We start from the raw sequence: 20,231 nt of genomic DNA on the forward strand, positions 1-20,231 counted from the left end.
CTGCCGTCTTCAAGTCAAAGAAAACAAACATACCTTTTTTTGAAAACTACATCCCACTTTTTCCAAGGATAAAGATGTGCTTTGCAGTTTCAATTAATGGCTTGCAATTCACCTGTCATGCCAGACATGGATACAATCCCCAGTGAAAAATCTGCTACTTCTCAGGCCATGAAACTTAGTTCAGAACTTCTTCCACTAAACCTCATGTCCCTTTTACATACACTGCAGTGAGAGAAGGGCAGCAACCCAGCTAAAAGATGAAATTAGCATAGTCAAGTATGTGCAGGCTAATATAGGCGGTCTCATGCCTATGAAGTACACCTCTACACTCAGTTCCTGGTCTGCCTTCACTGCTTTCATTTCAGTCCCTGCAGTTTACTAAGCTTCCCTTGTCGATAAACCAGTCAAGCATTGATTCACTGACCCTTCAGCAGAGACTAAACATGCAACTTTGAACCCAACGCAGCTCTCCCCTGAATTTCTGGGGAGGGGAAGTAGCAATTTCCCATTTGTTCAAACCCACCAGATGACACAACAGAGAACCATCTTTCCTCTGACTTCCTACTCAGAAGGAAGTTGGGCTGCCTTCCCGGGACTTCTTTGTTTCTTCTTCTACCACAGAAGCACAGTGCTCTAAGCCTGGCTTAAATCACTGAGATGGAATCAAGTACACCCAGCTCACCTCTAGCAGTGGTTTGTTTCACTAGAGACTTCATTAAGAACAAGCTAGAGACTGCACAAACTCTTTAACTAGTCTGTTTAACAACTGCCCCAATGAGGTCTGAATCTTCTCTCAGGAATCAAGTCCACATTTTCTTGCTCCTGTTCTAATAGTTAGGGACAACAAGAAAATGGAAACAAGCAGATATTCACCTTCTTCCATAAGCAGCACAGATCTCCACTGGAAAGTCAGAATATGTGTGATTTCCCTTCAGTTTTCTCTTGTAGTCTAGATACACACCTTATTTCCACAGAAATCATATCTGATCAACCCTGACATCATCCTCTGGGATTACTGCAGGGTTTTTTGCATCTTTCCTTGTTGCCTTCAAAAGAAACCTCCTTCTGGCTGAGACGTCACTGGTACAAAAGCAAAATGATTACTCTAATCACTGCTTCCTGTTAAGTCAGAGCAGACTATGAATCATTCTGCAGTAGCAACATCATTAGTTCGTTCCAGCTAGGACAAAGGAGTCATATCCTGTTTCATAATTGTGTATTAAATGCAAAGCTGTATTTTAGTGAATTCCACCTTTACAGTTTTGGAACTCTTTCCAGCTTAGCGAGGTTTGCATAAATATATATAGGAATTTAATTACCTAATTAAATTTAATTACCTAGGAGGCTGTATAAAAACATTTTTCAAAATGAAATGAAGACATGTTAATAAAGACAAAATGTCATCAGATGCAACTGCTTATCAAATTATAAAATTCCTGTCCATCTGCACCAGTACAACAGAAAAGCTTCTATTCGTGCAGGAACTATGTGACAACCTCCTGCATGGGGAAATCCAAGATCAGATGGTACAGTAAAAAAAAGTATGCTTAGTCCCAGCAACCATAAACCAGCACTACAGTTTTCTGCTTATGGTACACAGCAACAAAAGTAATGTGATATGGTGCAGAGGTATTTTTTACTTGCTTCTCAGCAGTTTCTCAAAACTATGATTTTAAAACTACGGAAGGTGTGGAAATACCAATCCTTCCTACAGAAGGTAGGTCAGGTTTCTCTGGGATGGCTATTTTTTGCTAAACAATTAATTCGTGGAATGATTTTAATTTCTTATAACAAGCATCAGTCCTCCCAAGTACAGCTTTTCATTGGCTGCTATTAAACGTTTGTTTTCGTGGTGACATCAGCCCCCTCCAGTGAATATTCAGCCATTCCTTTTCATGGGCTCCCTGTCCTACTCTCATTGTTAGAGATGAGATACAAGTGCTAAAATTCTTGAAGCCATCCATCCTCTTCTTAACAGTCTGGCAGCCAGCCACCCAGTTTCAAACTATGCCATATTTTTCTCACCTGCCATGATTTCTGTCACCTCTTGCTTATCTTGCACAAGCTGCATGGTATCTGACACCACAACCTGATGGTTGGTATCTTCTTCTTTCTCTTCATTAGGCTGGTTGGCTGTTGCAAAACAGTTGCAGCTTCCAGTTTCTTTGCACAGCAGCAGGGTCCGATACCAGTAGTCAGACATGAAAACTCTGTGAGCTGATTTCTGAAATACAACAGCAAACAGAAAATCATTTTCTGCAAAGCATAAGAAAAAAACCTAACTACTTGAAAGAAGAGGCTCAAATGTTAAGGATAACAATTACATATGAATTATCATATCTTTGATTTGAAGAAAAAATATGCAGTTTACAACAGTCATCCATGGTATAGTACTCAATGTAAAAAGTTAGAGTTCCCTGTAGTTTCTCAAAATGCTTATATCAAAGGTCAGGAAGCTATTATAAAAAGAAAAACAAAAAACAAGAAAAAAACAGTATACAAACATCAAATCACATGTGATCTGCATAAAGGCAAAAAAAATCATTATCACTCTGTATTTTTCACAGAAAAAGTCAATATTTATCTTAAAAGCACCTTCTAAAGCCAAGTTTAAGTAGGTGAAAGAACACACCAGAACATGGCTTGTCAAAAAAGTGAAAGAAAAAAAATGATAAAAAGGACAACATACTACAATTGCCATTATATGGGAGGCTGAAATTACAGTTTGAAGTTTTCATAAACAAATTAACTGAAACCTTGCCACTTGAAATCTGGCAGGAAGAGGAGATGCTTTGGTTTCTGACACAGCACCCAGGTCCTTCACTGATGCCCTCTTCCTGAGCAGGAGGAAGGGGCAACAGTTCCCTTTGCCTCGAAGGAGTTAGAAATTACCAGGCTTATTATGTGTGTCTGCAGGAAAGAGAGCAAGCACATCCTTAAACACCTGCAAGCCTCCCAGTTCATGCCAGAGAACTATAGGGAGGTTTATTTTTTAACATAAACAAAAATCACCGCCCTCTTGAAATAACTACTAAAACAGCATTAACTTGAAGGATTTTGTCCACATGAGGAAGCATCCTGACCTTTCCAAATAATTAATCACTGTTAAAGGTAGCTGGGAACTCTGCAAAGTTGAATCATTGAATAGTTTGACTTACAAAGCCACAAAGCCCAATCGTCCTACAATGAGCAACTCAATGAGGCTGCTCAGAACCCTGTCCAACCTGACCTTGAATGTTTCCAGAGATGGCATATCTACCACTTCTCTGGGCAACCTGTTCCAATGTCTCACTGCCCCATGGTAAAACAAACAAACAAACCCCAAAACAACCAAACAAAAAGCCCCTCCTTTCCTACATCTAATATAAAAGCAATCTTTCTTCAGTTTAAAAATATTACCCCTTTTTCTATCTCCAAATGCCCTTGTACAAAGTCCCTCTCCAGATTTCCCACAGGCTCACTTAAGTACTGGAAGGTGCTGTAAGGTCTCCCTGAAACCTTCTCTACTCCAGACTGAACAACTCCAACCATCTCAGCCTGTCTTCACAGGAGATGTGCTCCAGCCCTGTGACCATCTTCATGGCCCTCCTCTGGACACACTTCAAAACGTCCACATCTTCCTGATGTCGGAGACCCCAGAGCGGGATGCAGCTCTCCAGGTGGCCTCTCACCAGAGAGAAGGGCAGAATCCCCTCCCTCAACTTGCTGCCCACACTGCTTTTGATGTTGCCCAGGACTTGATGGCTTTCTGGGCTGCAGGTGCACATGGCTGATTGTGTCCAGCAGCACCTGGACACTGCCTCATCCACGAGCACCCCCAAGTCCTTCTCAACAGGGCTGCTCTTGAGCAGTTCATTCCCCACCCCAGATGGATACTAGTGGTTGCCCTCACCCACGTGCAGCACTTTGCCTTTGGCATTGTTAAACCACATGAGATTCCCAGGGGGCTATTTCTTGAGCTTGTCCAGGTCCCTCTGGATGGCATCCTGTCCTTCAGATGTGTCAACAGCACCACTCAGCTTTGTGTCACCTGCAAACCTGCAGGGGGTACACTCAATCCTTTGTCATTAGTGAAGACATTAAGTTAACACTGATCCAAATACAGACCCCTGAGGGACATTACTCGTCACTGATGTCCGTCAGGACTCTGAGCCATTGACACCAGCCTCTGTATATGACCATCCAAGCAACTTCTCCTCCACTGAACAGTCCACCATCAAATCCAACACTCTCCAGTTTTGCGAGAAGAATGTTGTGGGGCACCAAGTCAGAGGCTTTACAGAAGTCCAGATAAATGACATAAACCCTTCCTTCGTCACTTGATGTGGCCTCTCCATCATAGATGGGCACTAGGTTGACCAGGCAGGACATGCCTTTGATGAAGTCATACTGGCTGTCCCTAATCCCCTCCCTGTCCTCCATCTGCCTGAGCACAGCTTCCAGGAGGATCTGTTCCATGATCTTCCAGGCACAGAGATGAGGCTGACAGGTTGGCAGTTCCCAGGGTCCTCCTTTCTACACTTTGTAAAGATGGGTACAATGTTTTCCTTTTTCCAGTCACCAGGGACTTCACCTGCCATGACTTTTCAAATCATGCAGAATGGTTTGACAACATCAGCCAGTTCCCTCAGGACTCTGGGATGCATCTCATCAGGTCCCATATTTTCGAGTTCCTCAGGTGGTCACAAACCTGATCTTACCCTACAGTGGTAGGAACCTTGCTGCCCTGGTCCCCATCTTGCAGTTCATCTACTCGAGAAGCGTGGGAAGAGAGGCTGCCAGTGAAGCCTGAGCACCTCAGCCTTCTCCTCATCCATTGTTACCAGTGTGTCAGCCTTGCTTATCAGCAGGGTACACTTTGACTTTCCATTTTTTGGCTGACATACCCATAGAATCCCTTCTTGTTACTCTTTGCATCCCTTGCCAAGTTCAGTTCCAGTTTCACCTTGGCCTTCCTCACCACAGCCCTACAACTGGACTGCATCCCTGTAATCTTCTCAGGATCCCTGTCCTTGCTTCCCCTGTACTTTTCAGGAAATTACACCACATCCAGAGATGGGTTTATTCCCACTCTCCACCAGAAGGCATATAGGCAGGAAAAATAATTGTCCAAATCTCCAGGGACAAAGGACCTGACAGGCTTTTCCCAAGTCTATCTGGAAAGCACCAGGCCCAAGTAGAGGAGAAATGCATCTCTGGGCAAATTTAATGCTTTTTAGAAAAGAAACAGATGCACAAACTTAATGTGTCCTGTAAGCATCAAAATCCAAGTGTTTCTAGTGTATCTGTTTCTAGCTGCTGATTAAATTAAGTAAAAGCATCACTCCAAACCATGGATATTAACAGTAAGTCTGCATTCTCTGTATTACATTTCAAAGTGTCAGTTATAGACTTGAACACAGTAAATCCACTTTAAAAGCCTTCTTAATATAAAAGTGTTATCTGTTAAAAAAAAAGGCAAAAAAAGGCACATTATTTAGCACCAGATCCCTCAGGAATCACCCATGAAGAATAAAGTACTCTCTCTGGCACTTACTGCAATGCTTCAACAGAAGAGAAGATTTCCAGATAAAACATCCTTCAAGTATTACAGCAAGGTGCATCTTCTCCCCAGTTTAAAGAGAGCAATTTTGTTTTATTTTAGACAACATACTGCCATTTCCTCAGTTCTCTTTGCCTATTTCCAGACTTTGGCTTTGCAGTGTTTGTCAGAGGATGGGTAATGGAGTTAAAAGCAAATTGCTCCACTCTTTCTGTAGCTGCTGAACTGGACAGGTTCACTGCACACATCCTCCTTGTCACACAGAAAGTGGCAAACACTTCCAGCTGTACTAATGCACATTCTGCTAGTAAATAATGTATGCAGCAAATAGGACACAGTTTTAAGCTGTTTCTGCCTCTACAACTGTCTGGTATGCCATGTGCAGTGACAAGCACAAGTGTGCACAGGGGGTTTCATTAAAAAGCACTTCATAGCAATTCAATTTTTTTTTTAATTCTGTGGGAGCAGGGGGAATTCCTTCAATTACCCTTACATCTGAGACACTAAATAGGTTTTACTTCTTAAAGCCACTTAGCAAAGTTTAAATTTCTCCACTTTTAATCTCAAGAATTGGGGCAAACATGGGGAAGTCTTCTCTGCAGGAGATAAGAATCCCAGAAAATTAAGTTTTTCTCCCTGCCCCTGTGCAAGGTGAACTGAAAAGCAGCTGGATCTATGCTTCAGAAGTCAGCAAATTACTCTAGGAATAAGTTTTTAATTTATTGCCTTTCTTTAAGGAATGGAAACGCCTGAAGATTATCAGAAATAATTGTACCCAAGCATTCAGTTAAAGACACGCATTTATGACCTCAATCCTTAATTATTTTCTGATCCACTGATCATCTTGATTTTAAGAATGGTAATGTGAACTTAGATCTTAAGACAACACGGTAGGAACTCTAGGGGCAAAGATGTTGGGGGAAAAAGAAGAAAACACATGAGGGCTGAGAGATAGTCACTGTATGTTTGTCACACTTCCATGAAGAGAGGCAGCTTGCACATTCATAAAACTTCTTGACCAAGATTGCTTAGAAAACGGGAAACATCAAAAAGAGAGGAAAAAAGAAACCCCAGAAAATCTTAACTTTTTCTTTTGGTTTATGAGCTAACACAAGATGTTCCTAATAGTCAAAGCATCCCTGATGGATGTACCTCCTCTTGGATCACTACAGTGACACTGAAGACACAAGTAGCTTTTCTTATTATTTCAAAGCATCCAAAGATGAACTCATACCCTCAACCAGCATAAAACTAGGCTGATACACCATGGAGAAAGCCCAAGACTGAAATCTCCTTTTGACATTTGTAGATCTGAACAACTGCTCCCAAACCTCAGTTTCACGTGCTAGAACCAATACTGCTTGAGAGTTTGAGTTTTACTGTTTGCTTTAAATTAGATTGCAGACATCAAAGTTGGTGAAATGCCCAAGGAAAAGCAGGGGCAGAATCTAGATTCATTTGTCAGGACACAAGGCACTGGTAGACATCACTGCAGCCAGGACCTCTCTACCTGTGGGCCCATGAGCTGTACATAAGTAAAAATATTCTTAATATCCTTCATTCTTAACTCTACATTAGTCCTTAATTAAGGTGCAAATGCTTCATGAAACAATGCTTACGAAACTCAGACAAAAGAACAGTTTTTGAAAGCAAGGATCTTATTTCAATCACTTTGCATACACACTTCATTGCATTTACTTCAGTTTTCCATCCAAAATCCCCTTTAATTCAAGATTAACATTGTAAAGGTAGTAGTTAATTATTATCTTCACATGTAACCAGATTACATAAGGCACACAGTTAGCTCAGCAACTTAAATCCACATTCTGCAGCCACTTCACCACGGCAGTTAAACCTAAATCCCAGGGTCCCCATCACCCTCAATCCATGCACAGTTACTAGATCACTGTTGCTGACACATGATGTAATTTTTTCAGCCATCTCCCTGGAGAAGGGTGTTATTTCTAGTCAGGTATAACACAAACATTTAAATATATCTTACTTCTAAGACCACTTGTGTGATATTTTCAGATTGTCCTGTGAATTACCTCTCTCAGCATTTAATCAGTGCAGCATTTTACTGTGCTTTCATCATTGTTCCATTTAAGTCACTGAGAAATAAATTGTATTTGTGTGGGGAAAACCACTCCTAATTCAGCACCTACTAAGATCTCACACACTTATTTTCCATAGATATGATGACACTTAATGCCAATGCCCTTAAAGAAAAACTGTTTAATATCCAGCCTGGATAGCAGCTTTAAACTTAGTGATTCAGCAAGCTCAGTATGCCCACACCAATAGAGATAGCAGAGTCCAGATGATGATGCAAGAGCTCATCCAGGTACCCCGCAGGTCTCTGCAGGAGAATGGATGAACTGAACACCAGTATCTGATTATTATACCTCTTTATTTTAGGATGGATTAAAATACACTGAATGATACTTTAACCTGCCAGTATTGCTCTGGTGAGAATCTAATTTCAGGTGTATGTATCTGTCTTTAGCATTCTTCCCAATTTTTATGCTTTGCAATGCTGGCCAGACATTCTTCCCATCACCCAATGCAAGGGGAAAGTGCAAATACATCAGACACACATTATAGCCCAGGTTCCTCCCATCCCAGATCAGATATGAAACTGAGATGTTTAAGCTAATAACCTACTTGACCCGCACGACTTCAGCATTCCCTGGAGTAAGAGAGATGGGCATCCTCTGAGGCTCATCAGCCCCTTACTTCAACTCCAGAGAGTCCAAGGCAACTGCAGATGAACCTGAGTTTGTATAATGAAAAGTCCCACTTTTGCACACATTACCAACAGAGTGCCACAAAGAATGAGTTGCATAATAAAAACAATAAAATACTTTAGGATTTCAGTAAAGTCCATGAAATGAATCAAGTTCTTCCTATAGAGATATTGTATTTCTACTCTTGCCCTTCTCCCAGTCCTTTTACATTTTTTTCAGAAAGATGAAGAGGAAAAATCAGCAATGAAGCCCCATTCTAATCTCTCTCTAGAGAGATTAGAATACCCTGCAGAATACCCTCCCATGTTTTAAGTCAAAACCAATTTAAAGACTAAATATTTTCTCATTTGGAATTGGACTGTGATCAAGATTTAACTCGAATACTAAGCAGTCCTTCAAGACAAAGGGTCTCATTTTGTATTTAAAAGCCTTTCACAAAGCATTAAAAGTCATCAACAGGCTGATGTAGAAAACACAAATTTGAAAGAAAATGCTAGACTATTTAGCAAGAGCTAACCTGAGGCCTCTACAAAGAAAAAAAATCAAATATGTTTGATAAGAGAAATGCTTCCTTATTTATTCAACTTTTCATCCTATGGGTAGCCATTTCTTTGAGAAATGCTTACAAATTTAAATGAAGTCACTCAGCTGTCTTCCTTCTTCCTTTTGGGGCAGAAAGCCATAAAAAGTTTATCGTTTGTTAGTCAACTCAGAATTGTGCATTATATTTTAATACCTCTAGCAGAAAACAATAAAAAGATAAACCTAGGGTGACAGAGGGTAGCTGAGTTCCCACGACTTGAGCAACCTTCCCTATTGCCTGGCTCTACCCACTGCACACAGGTACAGGAAGAGCTTCAAGTACTCAGCCAAATTCTCTTCCTTCTCAGAGCTACGGGCCCAGTGCTCACCAAGCCATCCATGGACAACCCGAGCAGAGCATGAGATCAAGGAAACAACAGCTCCATGCAGGAATGAAATGGGGTATGGACAAATAAACTGGCTGTAAGCAACCTCACCTGAGCTGCATCTCATGTTCTACAGAAACCTGGACCTTATACATGCCACACTTCCCCTTCGCAAACAGGAAAAAAAAAGAGCTTTCAAGTTTTATATAGCATGGAGTTTCAAAAGAGGCTTGTTGCTCCTTCTGTACAAACATGATGTCTAATGCTGAATGCAAGACTTCCATATTTTCAGCGAGCATAACCAAAGAAGTCAGAGTCTGAGGAGTGTTAATGTAAGTGTGAGAAAACTTCCATATTATAGAATTCCAGTTGCCTAGAGATCATTATTAGCAAAAGCATAATTTTCTTAGCTTTAAAACTCCCACCAAACCACCTACATTCCTGAAAACTGAGCTTTTGGAATTAGATATCTAAACTTTCCCTCCTGCTCCCTCATACTGCCCCCACAACCCCAGCTTTCTTTCCCACTTAATTCTCTTTCCATCCATGAGACATCAAATAAAATACTGGCCTGAACACGGTGTCTTCTAATGCAGCATGAAGAGCAGCTTATACTTCTCTAGAACAGTTCACTGTATCTATTTTCACTCAGATCACATTTCACAGATTTTTTCCAAGACCCCAGAGAATGACAAGCCAGGTTTCATTTTTAGATTAAGCCTGAAACACAATAGAAGCTGAGAGTGCTATACAGTACTCTGTGGAGAATGAGGTGGTTTTGTACTTGACCCCTTATTTCAAGGGGCTGATAAATCTCCCCTTGTTCAAGTTGTTGTCATGATAAACCCAAACTCCCATCTCACCAGTGACAAACACAAGATGCTGCCCACCAGAATGAGGATACTACACAAATCCCATTTGTTTAACGCAGAGGTACCTGTGACCAAGCACACAAATCCCAACTCCCAGACTAATTCAGTTGGAAGAAGAAAAATACATGCTACTTTCTGAAGGTCAGGGAGTACATGGCACGTTCTGGCTTTTAATTTATTTATCACAGGAACAAGCATCATAGTATTAGCAGTTTCTCTTGAAATCAGAACTTGGAGCATCTAAGACCTTTCTCTGCAGAAAGCTCCAAGGAGAGTGCCTTTGTTCAGTGACCGTAAAACAGGAGTACGTGCTCTGCTCAGCTTAGAGGACGCAGGTCCCTGAGAGATCACTTGGGTCACTTCATGCCACCAGCTTGCTGACAAACTTATAATAGGTGTCCAGTTTCAAAGGGCTCACAGAACATCTACTCCACATGTCCCTTCTCTTCCTCCTCCCACCCCCCACCCCTCCCCAAACCCAGCTTGTGGCAGATCAAAAGCGTTTTGCAATAACCCACCAAGAAAACCCTCAAGACTCATAGCTTCAGCATTCAGTCCTTTACCATCACACACACAGAAGGAAAAAAAAGGCATGGCTGAGGTTTCCTAAGGCTCAAGAAACCTTCCCCAGCCGCCTGTCTACAGTGATGGGGAGCGCTGCCAATGTCCTGTGCCTGCAGAATTTGTTCAACCTAAGTGCAAGGTAAAGGTAATGCTACAGGAAAGAAGAGGCACGTTCTCTTCCAATCTACTCGGATTTAATTTCCTGTTAAGTAACCATTATGAATACTTCCTAATGAAGTTGTTATAGATTTACCCAACAGTGTAATTTTGTTAGGAACAACAACTGACAACTTTAATTGAGAAAGGAGCACTGCCTTTGAAGTTTCAAGTAGATGTATGTTTTAAGACGATTAAATCTGGTAGCTATTTTGAAGCTCCTGCAAAGCCTCAACAGTGCACACAGGTGGCTGCCTTCAAGACTGATTTTACAGACCTCCATCATTAAAAAAAAAAAAAAAGGCCTTTCCACACAACTTCTGAAATTACTTTTGTATAGTTCAGTGCCAAATCAGTGAAGCATATCACTTCTGGAAGCCATCTGAAACCCAAGAATTGCTAAGTTCAACACAAAAAAAAAATCATGTGCATGACCCAGACCTCCCTACTGAAGGGATAAGAATGGACAAGACGGTTGTGTGCTAGCAGCCAGGCCCAAAACACAAGAAAAGGTCATGCAACATCAAGTACGAAAACAATGCCCAATTCCCTACCCTACCACTGTGCCTTTATTAGACATGTGCTTTAGCACCTTCTTGAATTAGGGTCCGCAACAGATGTTTTTCCTCTCTCCTCCTACTAAAATGATGTTTAGTTCTGTTCAGAAGAGCATTATTTCTCTTTCAACATGCTAGCTAAACTTGCACAGGGTAAGTACCGTAAATAAACACAGACCCTGCTACTGAATGTTAAACTGACTGTTCCATCCCCCAAGCCAGAAAAGCTCGGCTTGTACTAAGAAAGTCCAAAAAGCACTTATGATTGTCATAAAAAGGCAACCTACAAAAGATCCTTAAGAAAAAAAAAAAAAGGCTTCTATTTATTTGCTTTCTGAGTTTTTCTATTTCTTTGCTATTCACAGTCTCAGTCATTCTGAAATCACTAAATCAAACTGGCTCTATAAAGAAAATAAAGGGCTTGCAAGAGCAATAGGCTCTTGCCATTGCCAAGTCCATCGAGATGAAGTTTTAAATTCCTTTTCAAGGTTTTTAGCTAAAAATAACTTTAAATAAACCTTTATTTCTTGTTTTTAGGTTACAAACACTTAAATCTCCTTCCTTTTGTAGATACAAAAGAAACAGAAGTTTAAAAAAAACCACACACACAAAACAAACAAACCCAAACCAACAAAACCATCGACAAATCTACAAACATAGCCAGTACATTTATTTTAATAGTGCAGCCCTAATGAAATACAAAAGGGAAATAAACACCACAAGCGGCAGAAACATCCCCTTTTATAGTCCCTGTGATTAACCATTGCAGGTAACACCAGCCAACAACACCCTGCATCTAAAACACCTTCTTCAATACCAGAGGACCGCTTTGTTTCTCCAGGTCGGGGATACAACTCGGGGATGTAATTCGGGGAAGCAACCCCAAGGGCACAAGCCCTGCCCGAACCACCGCAGGGCAGGGGCAGCCCCGGCTTCCCCCACACCCCTCGGGAGGAGAGGGCATCCCGCGCTGAGCCCCACGTTTTTTATTTGTCCGCTCGTTTTCAGGCAGGTTACCGTGCTTGCCTTTGTTCGGCTTCCTCCCCCAGCCCGGACCCATCGCGGCCGACACTGAGCGGGGCAGAGCAGCGAGGAAGGGAGCGGCAGCCGCCCGGCAGAGCCGCGCCGCGGAGCGCGGAGCCGCCCCAGACGCGCGGCTGCCCCGGGGAGCGCGGCCCGGCCCCGCCGCTCCGCCCCGGCTCCGCGGCCACCAGGCGCCCGCCCCACTCACCTCGCCGCCCTGCCCGCAGGACCAGGCGGCCGCTGCCGCCGGCGCTCAGCAGCTCACCCGGGCGAGTGGGGCAGCGCTTCCCGCCGGGCCCGCGGCACGGGAGGGAGGGAGCGGGATGGGATGGGATGGAGTGCGGGGAGGCGCTGCCGGGCCCCGCCCGCAGGCGGGGAGGCGGCTGAGAGGGGCTGCCTTTTGTCCGGGCGCCGATCCTCGCCCCGGCACCGTGCGTGCTCCGCGGGAGGCGGCCGCGGCCCTTTGTGTGCGGGGCGACGGAAGGGAGCGGAGCGCTCGTCCCCGCCCCGGGCGCGCTCACCTCGAGCACCTGTAAGGGCTGGGGAAGCACCGCCGCCCCCTCGCCGCGGGCTGCAAAGGACAGGTGCTCCCCGGGTAGGGAGGGCTCTCTGGAGTGAGGGACTTGGTGTGCCTTCTTCAGTGAAAAGTAGTTATTTCCAGGAAAGCTGTTGCTACCTGTAGGAGTATCGCCTCATCTTTTGGGGAACTGTGGCACTTCAGGTTTAGTAGCAGTGCTGGGTCAAAGGTTGGACTTAATGATCTTGGAGGTCTTTTCCAACCTAAACAATTCCCTGGTTCTGCAATAGCCACCATATGCCACGTGAAGTTTTGCAGCCTCAGTTCTGATGTTTGCTGGTGTTTCAGGGTTTGGCTCCGAGCGTTTTGTTTTGCTTTTGCTGGAATGTGTATGCGAAGGTAACAGCACTTTTTGTGTTTACATCTTGATCAGACAATTGAACGGCTGGAAGTGGATTTGTTTTCCCATTACAAAAAGAGAGAGGAAAAAAAGCAACAAGCCAACCAAGAACAGGTATTTTCTTTTTTATTCAGGTACCCCCAAGCATTGAAATCTCTGCTTTTAAGCAAAACAACGCAGAGCATGTGCTTTTGTGTACCGCATGTGAAAACACATGAGAAATGGGAGCTGCAGAGATGCATATTCCATAGGAAGCACCTGAGGTGTGTCCCTAACTGGCCACAGGCTTTCCCTGTCTCCACTCACACAGTCACCAGTCTTCAATGCTACTCTCTCCACCCCTGCTGCAACAGCAGTTGTTTATGTTCATGATAATGCAACTGCAAGTTTCAGACACTAAATTTTTCAGGAAAAATATTCCAGAGCTGAGGACAAAGCGGGGCTATCACATATTTCATGCACTTTCTATTTCTTGAGCTAGAGGCTTCTGATTTTGAGAAATAGACCAGATGACAGAGATAAGTTGTGTACACTTGTCTCCTTAATAACCTGAAATGCTCTTTCTTGAAGCCAAATGACACCGAGTCGTGTCAGAAAATAGCTTACAGAAACAAGATTTTGGTATCTAGCAACTTCTAAGGGTAGCTTAGCCCAAAATGTAGATCAGACAGGACCTGAGATGCAAGTAGGTAACCAAGTCAACTTAGCAGCAGCCATGGTCTGTTCTCTGTGAGATGTGCTCCACTATGTCATGAGGAAGAGTGACCCTGTGCCACTTCACTGCGAAACAGGGACTGCAGACAGAAAGTGCAGATTCAGATAGATCACTCTTTGTTCTTTTTTTTTTTTCTTTTTTTTCAGTACCTCACAAGAACATTTTCAGTGTTGGTTGAAAAGATCCAGTTGGTTGTCCAGGGAAAAGGGCCAATTAATGATGACATGAAAGAGCAGAGAGGATGCCTTAATTTGGAGTATTGTCAAAAATAGCTTTGAAAGAAGTCTCTGAAGCACAAAGGAGGCAGCAATCAAACATACAATTTAGATTTCAGTTCTGTTTGGTGTTGCAGGCATTTTTTGCTCTCTATGCCTATAGCTACCCCTACAGCAGTAAACTAAATGGGTCAGGGGTTCAGGATTAAAGCACTGCACTGGTCACCCTCTGTACTGTCCCCTGGGTGTGGTGCTGTCCTAGCAAATGGCAGTCCCTGTGGCACAGCTCAAGGGTCCATGTGTGCCAGGGCATTCCCAGCAGACTGTCTGCATGGAACTGACCTATTTCAGGAGATAAGAGTTTAGTTGGCTGTATGAAAGCCATGTGGTGCCAGCTGGTTCCTGTGCCAAAGGACGGTTCCTGACCTGCTTTTTTTTGCTAGTAGTAACATGAGGCTTTTGAGTTTTCAAAAAAGTGATTCCTGCTGTGCTGTGTGTCAAACCAGAACCTTAGGCACCGGCTGGAGTCGAGCAGTGAGAAGTCACACTGAAGATCTGAGCATTTTCTTGATTGAGCAGGATTTCTGCAGAGATCTTTGCACAAAGAGAGATACAGTTGCATTGGCTAGTAGTATCAGAGTTTATGGAAGAAATTGATCATATTATGAGTAGACTTTTATTACAAATAGACTCAGAAATGTTAATTGTTCTACATTAAGTAAAATATATCCATTAATACAACATTGGCTTTTATAAGAATGCTTACTCCATGGAAAATACTTTTGTTTTGACTAATGCTAAGAAGTTGGGGCAAATTTCAGCAGGACCAGTTAAGTTTCAAGCAAATGTCAAGAACAGATGGCATTTAGGTTGGAAGAAATTAATAAAGAAAGAAAGTCACTAGAGCAGATGTGTGCTTTCACATTACAATAGCTGAAGGTAAAAGCAGGTTGGAAAGAGGTTGAATTTTCTTAAAATATCTGTCCTAAATATGAGGAGTAGGGTGGGATTCCTAGGAATTGTAAGCCAGTGAAGTATTACGGCTCTAGCAAAAATTGTACCACAGAGCACCTTCACATACATGTACAAAATATTTCTGATGCTGTTAGTGTGAAAGTTTATAAATTAATATGGGGCTACTGTTGATAACTCCTTTTTCCAGCTTATACAAAAGCTTGGACAAGACCAGGAAGGCCAAACTTGCTCATCTCTTGCACAAATGTTGAGGACTATGGATAAACTCTGCAAGGCGTTTGAGACTCACTGGCATAACTGTATTTTGGGAGTCTGGCTGGGAAGGCAGAAAACAATATTTTCAGTGAAGGAAGGACCTTTAGTCCAGGAATTAACTTCTGACCTAGTGCCCTGCATTTGTTGTCAAAATTGTCCAGAAGAACACTCCAGAACAGACATTTAGGACACAGTCTTAAGTTGCACCAGAGGAGGTTTAGGTTGGGCATTAGGAAAAAAAGTTTTCATGGAAAGGCTGATGATACATTGGAATGGGCTGCCCAGAGTAGTGTTGGAGTCATTGTCCCTGGAGATGTTCAAGGAAAGACTGGACATGGCACGCGATGGTGTTCGGTCACATGGCGGACTCGATGATCTGAGAGGCTTTTTCCAAATTAATTCATTCTGTGTTTCTGTTAGTTTAAATTTCAAGGAGTAAGAAGAGAGGTACGAAGGAATCTAAATACGGAATCATTATCATGTGCACGTAATTCAAGTGAGAGTAGAAGTAACTATGGCACTATGGCATGAAATTTTCTTAGTATCAGCTGTACCTAATTCTGCCAGTTATGAAGTCTGGAGGGGCTACAAAATGACAACCAGTTGGCTTTCAGGAACAGATTGCATGGATTGGGTCTATCAAAAATCTGAGACCTTTATTGAGCAACTGGTCTGAACCACAACTTGTACAGAATCAGAAACTCTCTGTAAAATCATAGTAATGTACTGAGAAAAAATAAGAAAATTAAGACTCAAAGCTGTTATTTGCAGAAGCTCTCCAGGGTAAGTTAGGGAGATTTTTGAAACATACCAAGAATAAAATAGTAATGACTGGATACAGGCAAGAGGAAATAATTTTTTACATAGATTCACAATGAGTCTTTTCTTTATAATTATAGCAATAATTAGTGAATGATGTAAACCAATTCTGATTAAAATTAAGGCAGGCTAAAAAAACCCCAAACTGAGCAATAGAGGTAAAACACAGGGCTGAAAATTTTATTAGTGGCAAATATAGTGAAAATGTGAATAAACTGGGAAAAAGAAGACTCAAGACTTTAGAGAATCCCATTGGTAAGCTACACAATATCATGTTTTTACAAGATGTGAGCAAAATATGTTACTAGAAAATCTAGCCTGTCTTCTTATTACACCATGAACATTAACATGACTCATAGGTTCAGGGAACATTATTGCAATCATACTCTGCTTTCTGATGGCATAAAGTATCTCCAGAAATTCTTCTTTCTCTGGTATGAAATATTTACTTTAATGCAAATCCTAAGAACTCAGTAAAAATAACACCAGTCTCTCCATAAATATTAGAAAGACTCTTGATTACTCTAGGGTTACTCTAGGGCTGAAAATTCAAGCTGAATATGCTACAAACACCAGCAGAGGTCATGGTCCATGGTCGTCCTTTTAGCCTATAGTAAGTTAGATTTTATCTGAAGGGTGCAGTGGAACATTCAGCTTATTATGGCTGGATACTCCTTTTGTGTCCACAAGAGTTCTTGATGAAACACGGAACGATTGCCATAACAAATGGGAAAGGAACTGGCTTGGGCAGGAATCAAATGGACAAGACACTCAAACATGTGCTGTGAATAGTAAGAAAGCTAATTAGCTACAAGGAAAAAGCTTTGCACACCAACCACACTTTGATGCCCTCCCTGAACTCTGCTTATTGAAAAAACAGTGTACAAGTTTGGGATTTAAAAAACAGATGGTCCAGTGAGAGATCTCTTGTCACTAATTGTGTGAAGACACACAGGATTCTGGAGATTAAGTCATCCTTTGTAAATCTCCTACCATTTATTGCCATAATTGTCTGAACCACTCACTGGGGAAAAAGTGGAGATACACTCCAGTCTTGTAAAAGATGTATGAGGAATTAATAAACCAGGACAAACATTATCTCCAGGGAATCAGGTAATAAAAGGAGAGTCCTTTGGTGGGACCTTCTTATTGGAAGGTACTAGGAAACCCATAGCAACAAGAGTGGAAGAGTGGGGACCAAGGGAAACTACAGATAATGTGGAGAAAGCCTCTCGTTTGCATGGATTTAAAAGGGCAAATTAAAAAAAAATTTCTGATCTTATGAAATCTGGAAAGGGTTTGCTTTTTTTTTTTTTTTTTTTTGTGCTTTTCCATTCTAATTGAACCAACACTGTGGACAGTAGTAGCAGCAAGAAGCAAGCAGAGTTCGTGCAGCTGATGTGCCATAGCTACCCTGCACAGCAGAGCTTCCAGAAAGGGCCTGGAAGAGCAATGCAATCTTAAATGCCTGTCACCAGACAGGAGGTGGTTTCCTGCATGGATAGGGAAATCCCCAGGGCAAGCATTCCCCATAATTTGATTTAGCAAATATTCATTCTGGAAGTGGCTGTGGAAAATCTGTCCTGTTGTTTACCTGGGTGGTTGGCACAGAGTCAGACTCTTCCACCACTCCTGGAACATATCTGACTTGTGGAGCACATGATCCTCTTTCCTCTCCTCCCTTCCTTCCTTTCAGGCTAACAAGTCAGACGAGGTCTCCTGTTAGCAGTCCCACAGCTGTTAAAGGTATTGGAAGGACTGGGAGATCTGCCTGTAACCCCAAGTGTCTAAATGGAAGGAGGAAGACTCCCTGGCTAGCGATTTGGGATGCTGAAGATGCTTCGGTCCTACAAAACTCTACAGCTTCAGGCTGCAAGATCCAGACGTTGTCAGCTAAATAAATTAACCCTAGAATGTGTACTGGGGACATGGCCACAAGCAGAAAAATTCATATGGGAGGGCAAAGCTGTACGTTCATCCCACTAATGGCTCGTGCAAGAGCCCCAAATTCTACCTTTGCGTTCACATTGCAAATTTTCTGTCTCTGTGTCTTTGTTGTCATAGTGACAGAAAGCACCAAGAATATTCTATGGGTTTTTTCTTTGTCATGGATGCAGAACATCCTTTGGCATGTATGTTTTCTCTCCCTCCTGGTTACTTTTTTCCTTAGCTTTCCCAAGAGCTTAAAAAAATAAAATTGAAATAATTGATGGAGTTCACTATGCTTATTCCCAGTAAATCACAGTAAATACAAACACATGCAAACAAATACAATACATACTAAAGAACTTTGCTGAATGTCATGATTAAAAACATGTTGCAGGTACTATTTGTTTTTATTTCACCCAACAGGAAATCTCCTGCTGGCTGTAATGGGAGCTTAGACATCTGCATTTAACACAAACAGCTGTAAGTGCCTGAACCTGAACCTCAATTTGGCTTCTTGGATCTTATTTTGAGGTTGAGTTGTCCAAATACACAACTCCCACTTAATTCTGCTTGTGCAGAGAAGAGACAGAGAGGGAAAGGGGACTGGAAAAGTTCCTGGGACTAGAAACATGGTGTGCTTTGGTCTGCAGTAGGTGAAGCAGGAATTTCAAAGTCATAGGTGCTCCTGTCTTGTTCTGTGGGAAACACAATCTAGGTCAGAAGTTTGGGCTGGGCACCAAGAGAAAACTGAAATGAAACAATGAAGACTCACAGTAAAGGAAAGAAATTGTTTGGGATTGAACAAAAACCATGGACTTTCTTTAAAAATATTATTACAGCATGTTAGTTTTGAGTACATCTGATGTGGCGGTGGAGAGAATAAATGGATTTGCAACCCATGAACACTGTAAGAGTGGTATGACATGGCAGAAAGATGAAATGTCTGTGAACAGTAATGTTAAAGGTGAGGTGCAGGCAAATGTTCAAATGCACATTCATCAGATTTACAGTCAATCCACATGAGAGAATGCCTGAACTCTACTGTGGGTCAGTGAAATTTATTTTTATGCCACTCTAATTAGCTTTCCTAACTCCCAAGCTGACATACTTTCACGTAACACCTGTAGCATCCACATAGAGATGAGAAAACACATCAGTGACAAGAGTATTGTGGGATTTATAGTGCCTGGCAGCAGTAGCTTGGGCTTTTTATACAACATCCACTTTTCTCCCTACATCAGTAGAATTCCAAACTTAGTGTCTTGGTTCAATACCTGGATATAAAATTTATTACATCAGGATTTGTAAGTGCGCATCTCTGTGAAATTTAAGGGGAATGTGAATCTTCATAGACTGAAACAGTTAAAAAGTTAATTGTGTGGTTGGCAATTAATCTCACGGAAAACACAAGTAGCTTCTAGCAACAACTTTTAAGCAATGAGTGAGGGTGGAGCCTTCTTGAATGAGAGGACTGGTTGCCAGTGAAATTAAGATAAATCTCAACTTTCTGTATTTCAGTGTTCATACACATTTGGAAATAAAATGTTGACAAATGGTTCTCATGAACTACATCTGGATATAGAAGATACCAAAGTTAAGTACATTATTCAGATAGGAAAAGGAATAGTAATAACAATAATAATAATAGATATGGAATTCAGATAGGATACAGAATATCCAGATACTCATGAAAGCAAGATAATGGCATATTTCCCAAAGTTGATTGAAGGATATAATTATGACTGATACAGAACCAGATCAGTAGGAGATCAGAGTGAAATTTATCTTCTGAATATGGGTAAGAATTTCCTTGGTGGCCGTGGTATTAGAATTTGAATAGCCATTCCCTTTCTATTTTAGCTTAAAATCTTTCAGTATGTATGAAAACAGACCTTTTCTCTTGTCAAGACAAAATTGTAGGACACAAGTAGTTTGCATTAAATTAATTGGGTTAAAAATTCCTTTTTTTCCCAATACCTTCAAATCACAGTTTTTTATGAGAAAAAAAAATTTAGTGAGTCCCATGAGACCATGTAC

General features: G+C 41.9%; 1 protein-coding gene across 7 annotated transcripts in view; it reads right to left on the minus strand.

Moving 5' to 3' along the window:
- Positions 1 to 12,824, minus strand: part of MCF2L (MCF.2 cell line derived transforming sequence like) — a 156,726-nt gene extending 143,902 nt beyond the window's left edge. For 2 of the 7 annotated variants that reach the window (XM_038156566.1, XM_038156559.1), the window contains exons 1-2: positions 12,578 to 12,823; positions 2,026 to 2,224 (exon numbers count right to left, since the gene is read on the minus strand). In XM_038156566.1, the coding sequence (XP_038012494.1) occupies positions 2,026 to 2,203 (178 nt within the window). In that variant the 5' untranslated portion in view covers positions 2,204 to 2,224; positions 12,578 to 12,823. Of the gene's footprint in view, positions 1 to 2,025; positions 2,225 to 12,363; positions 12,474 to 12,577 lie in introns of those variants that run through there. The other 5 variants (XM_038156518.1, XM_038156598.1, XM_038156616.1 and 2 more) reach the window with 5 other exon arrangements.
- Between the last annotated feature and the right edge of the window lie 7,407 nt (positions 12,825 to 20,231).

The sequence above is a fragment of the Motacilla alba genome, chromosome 1 (assembly GCF_015832195.1).
Source record: "Motacilla alba alba isolate MOTALB_02 chromosome 1, Motacilla_alba_V1.0_pri, whole genome shotgun sequence".
Classification (NCBI taxonomy): Eukaryota; Metazoa; Chordata; class Aves; order Passeriformes; family Motacillidae; genus Motacilla; species Motacilla alba.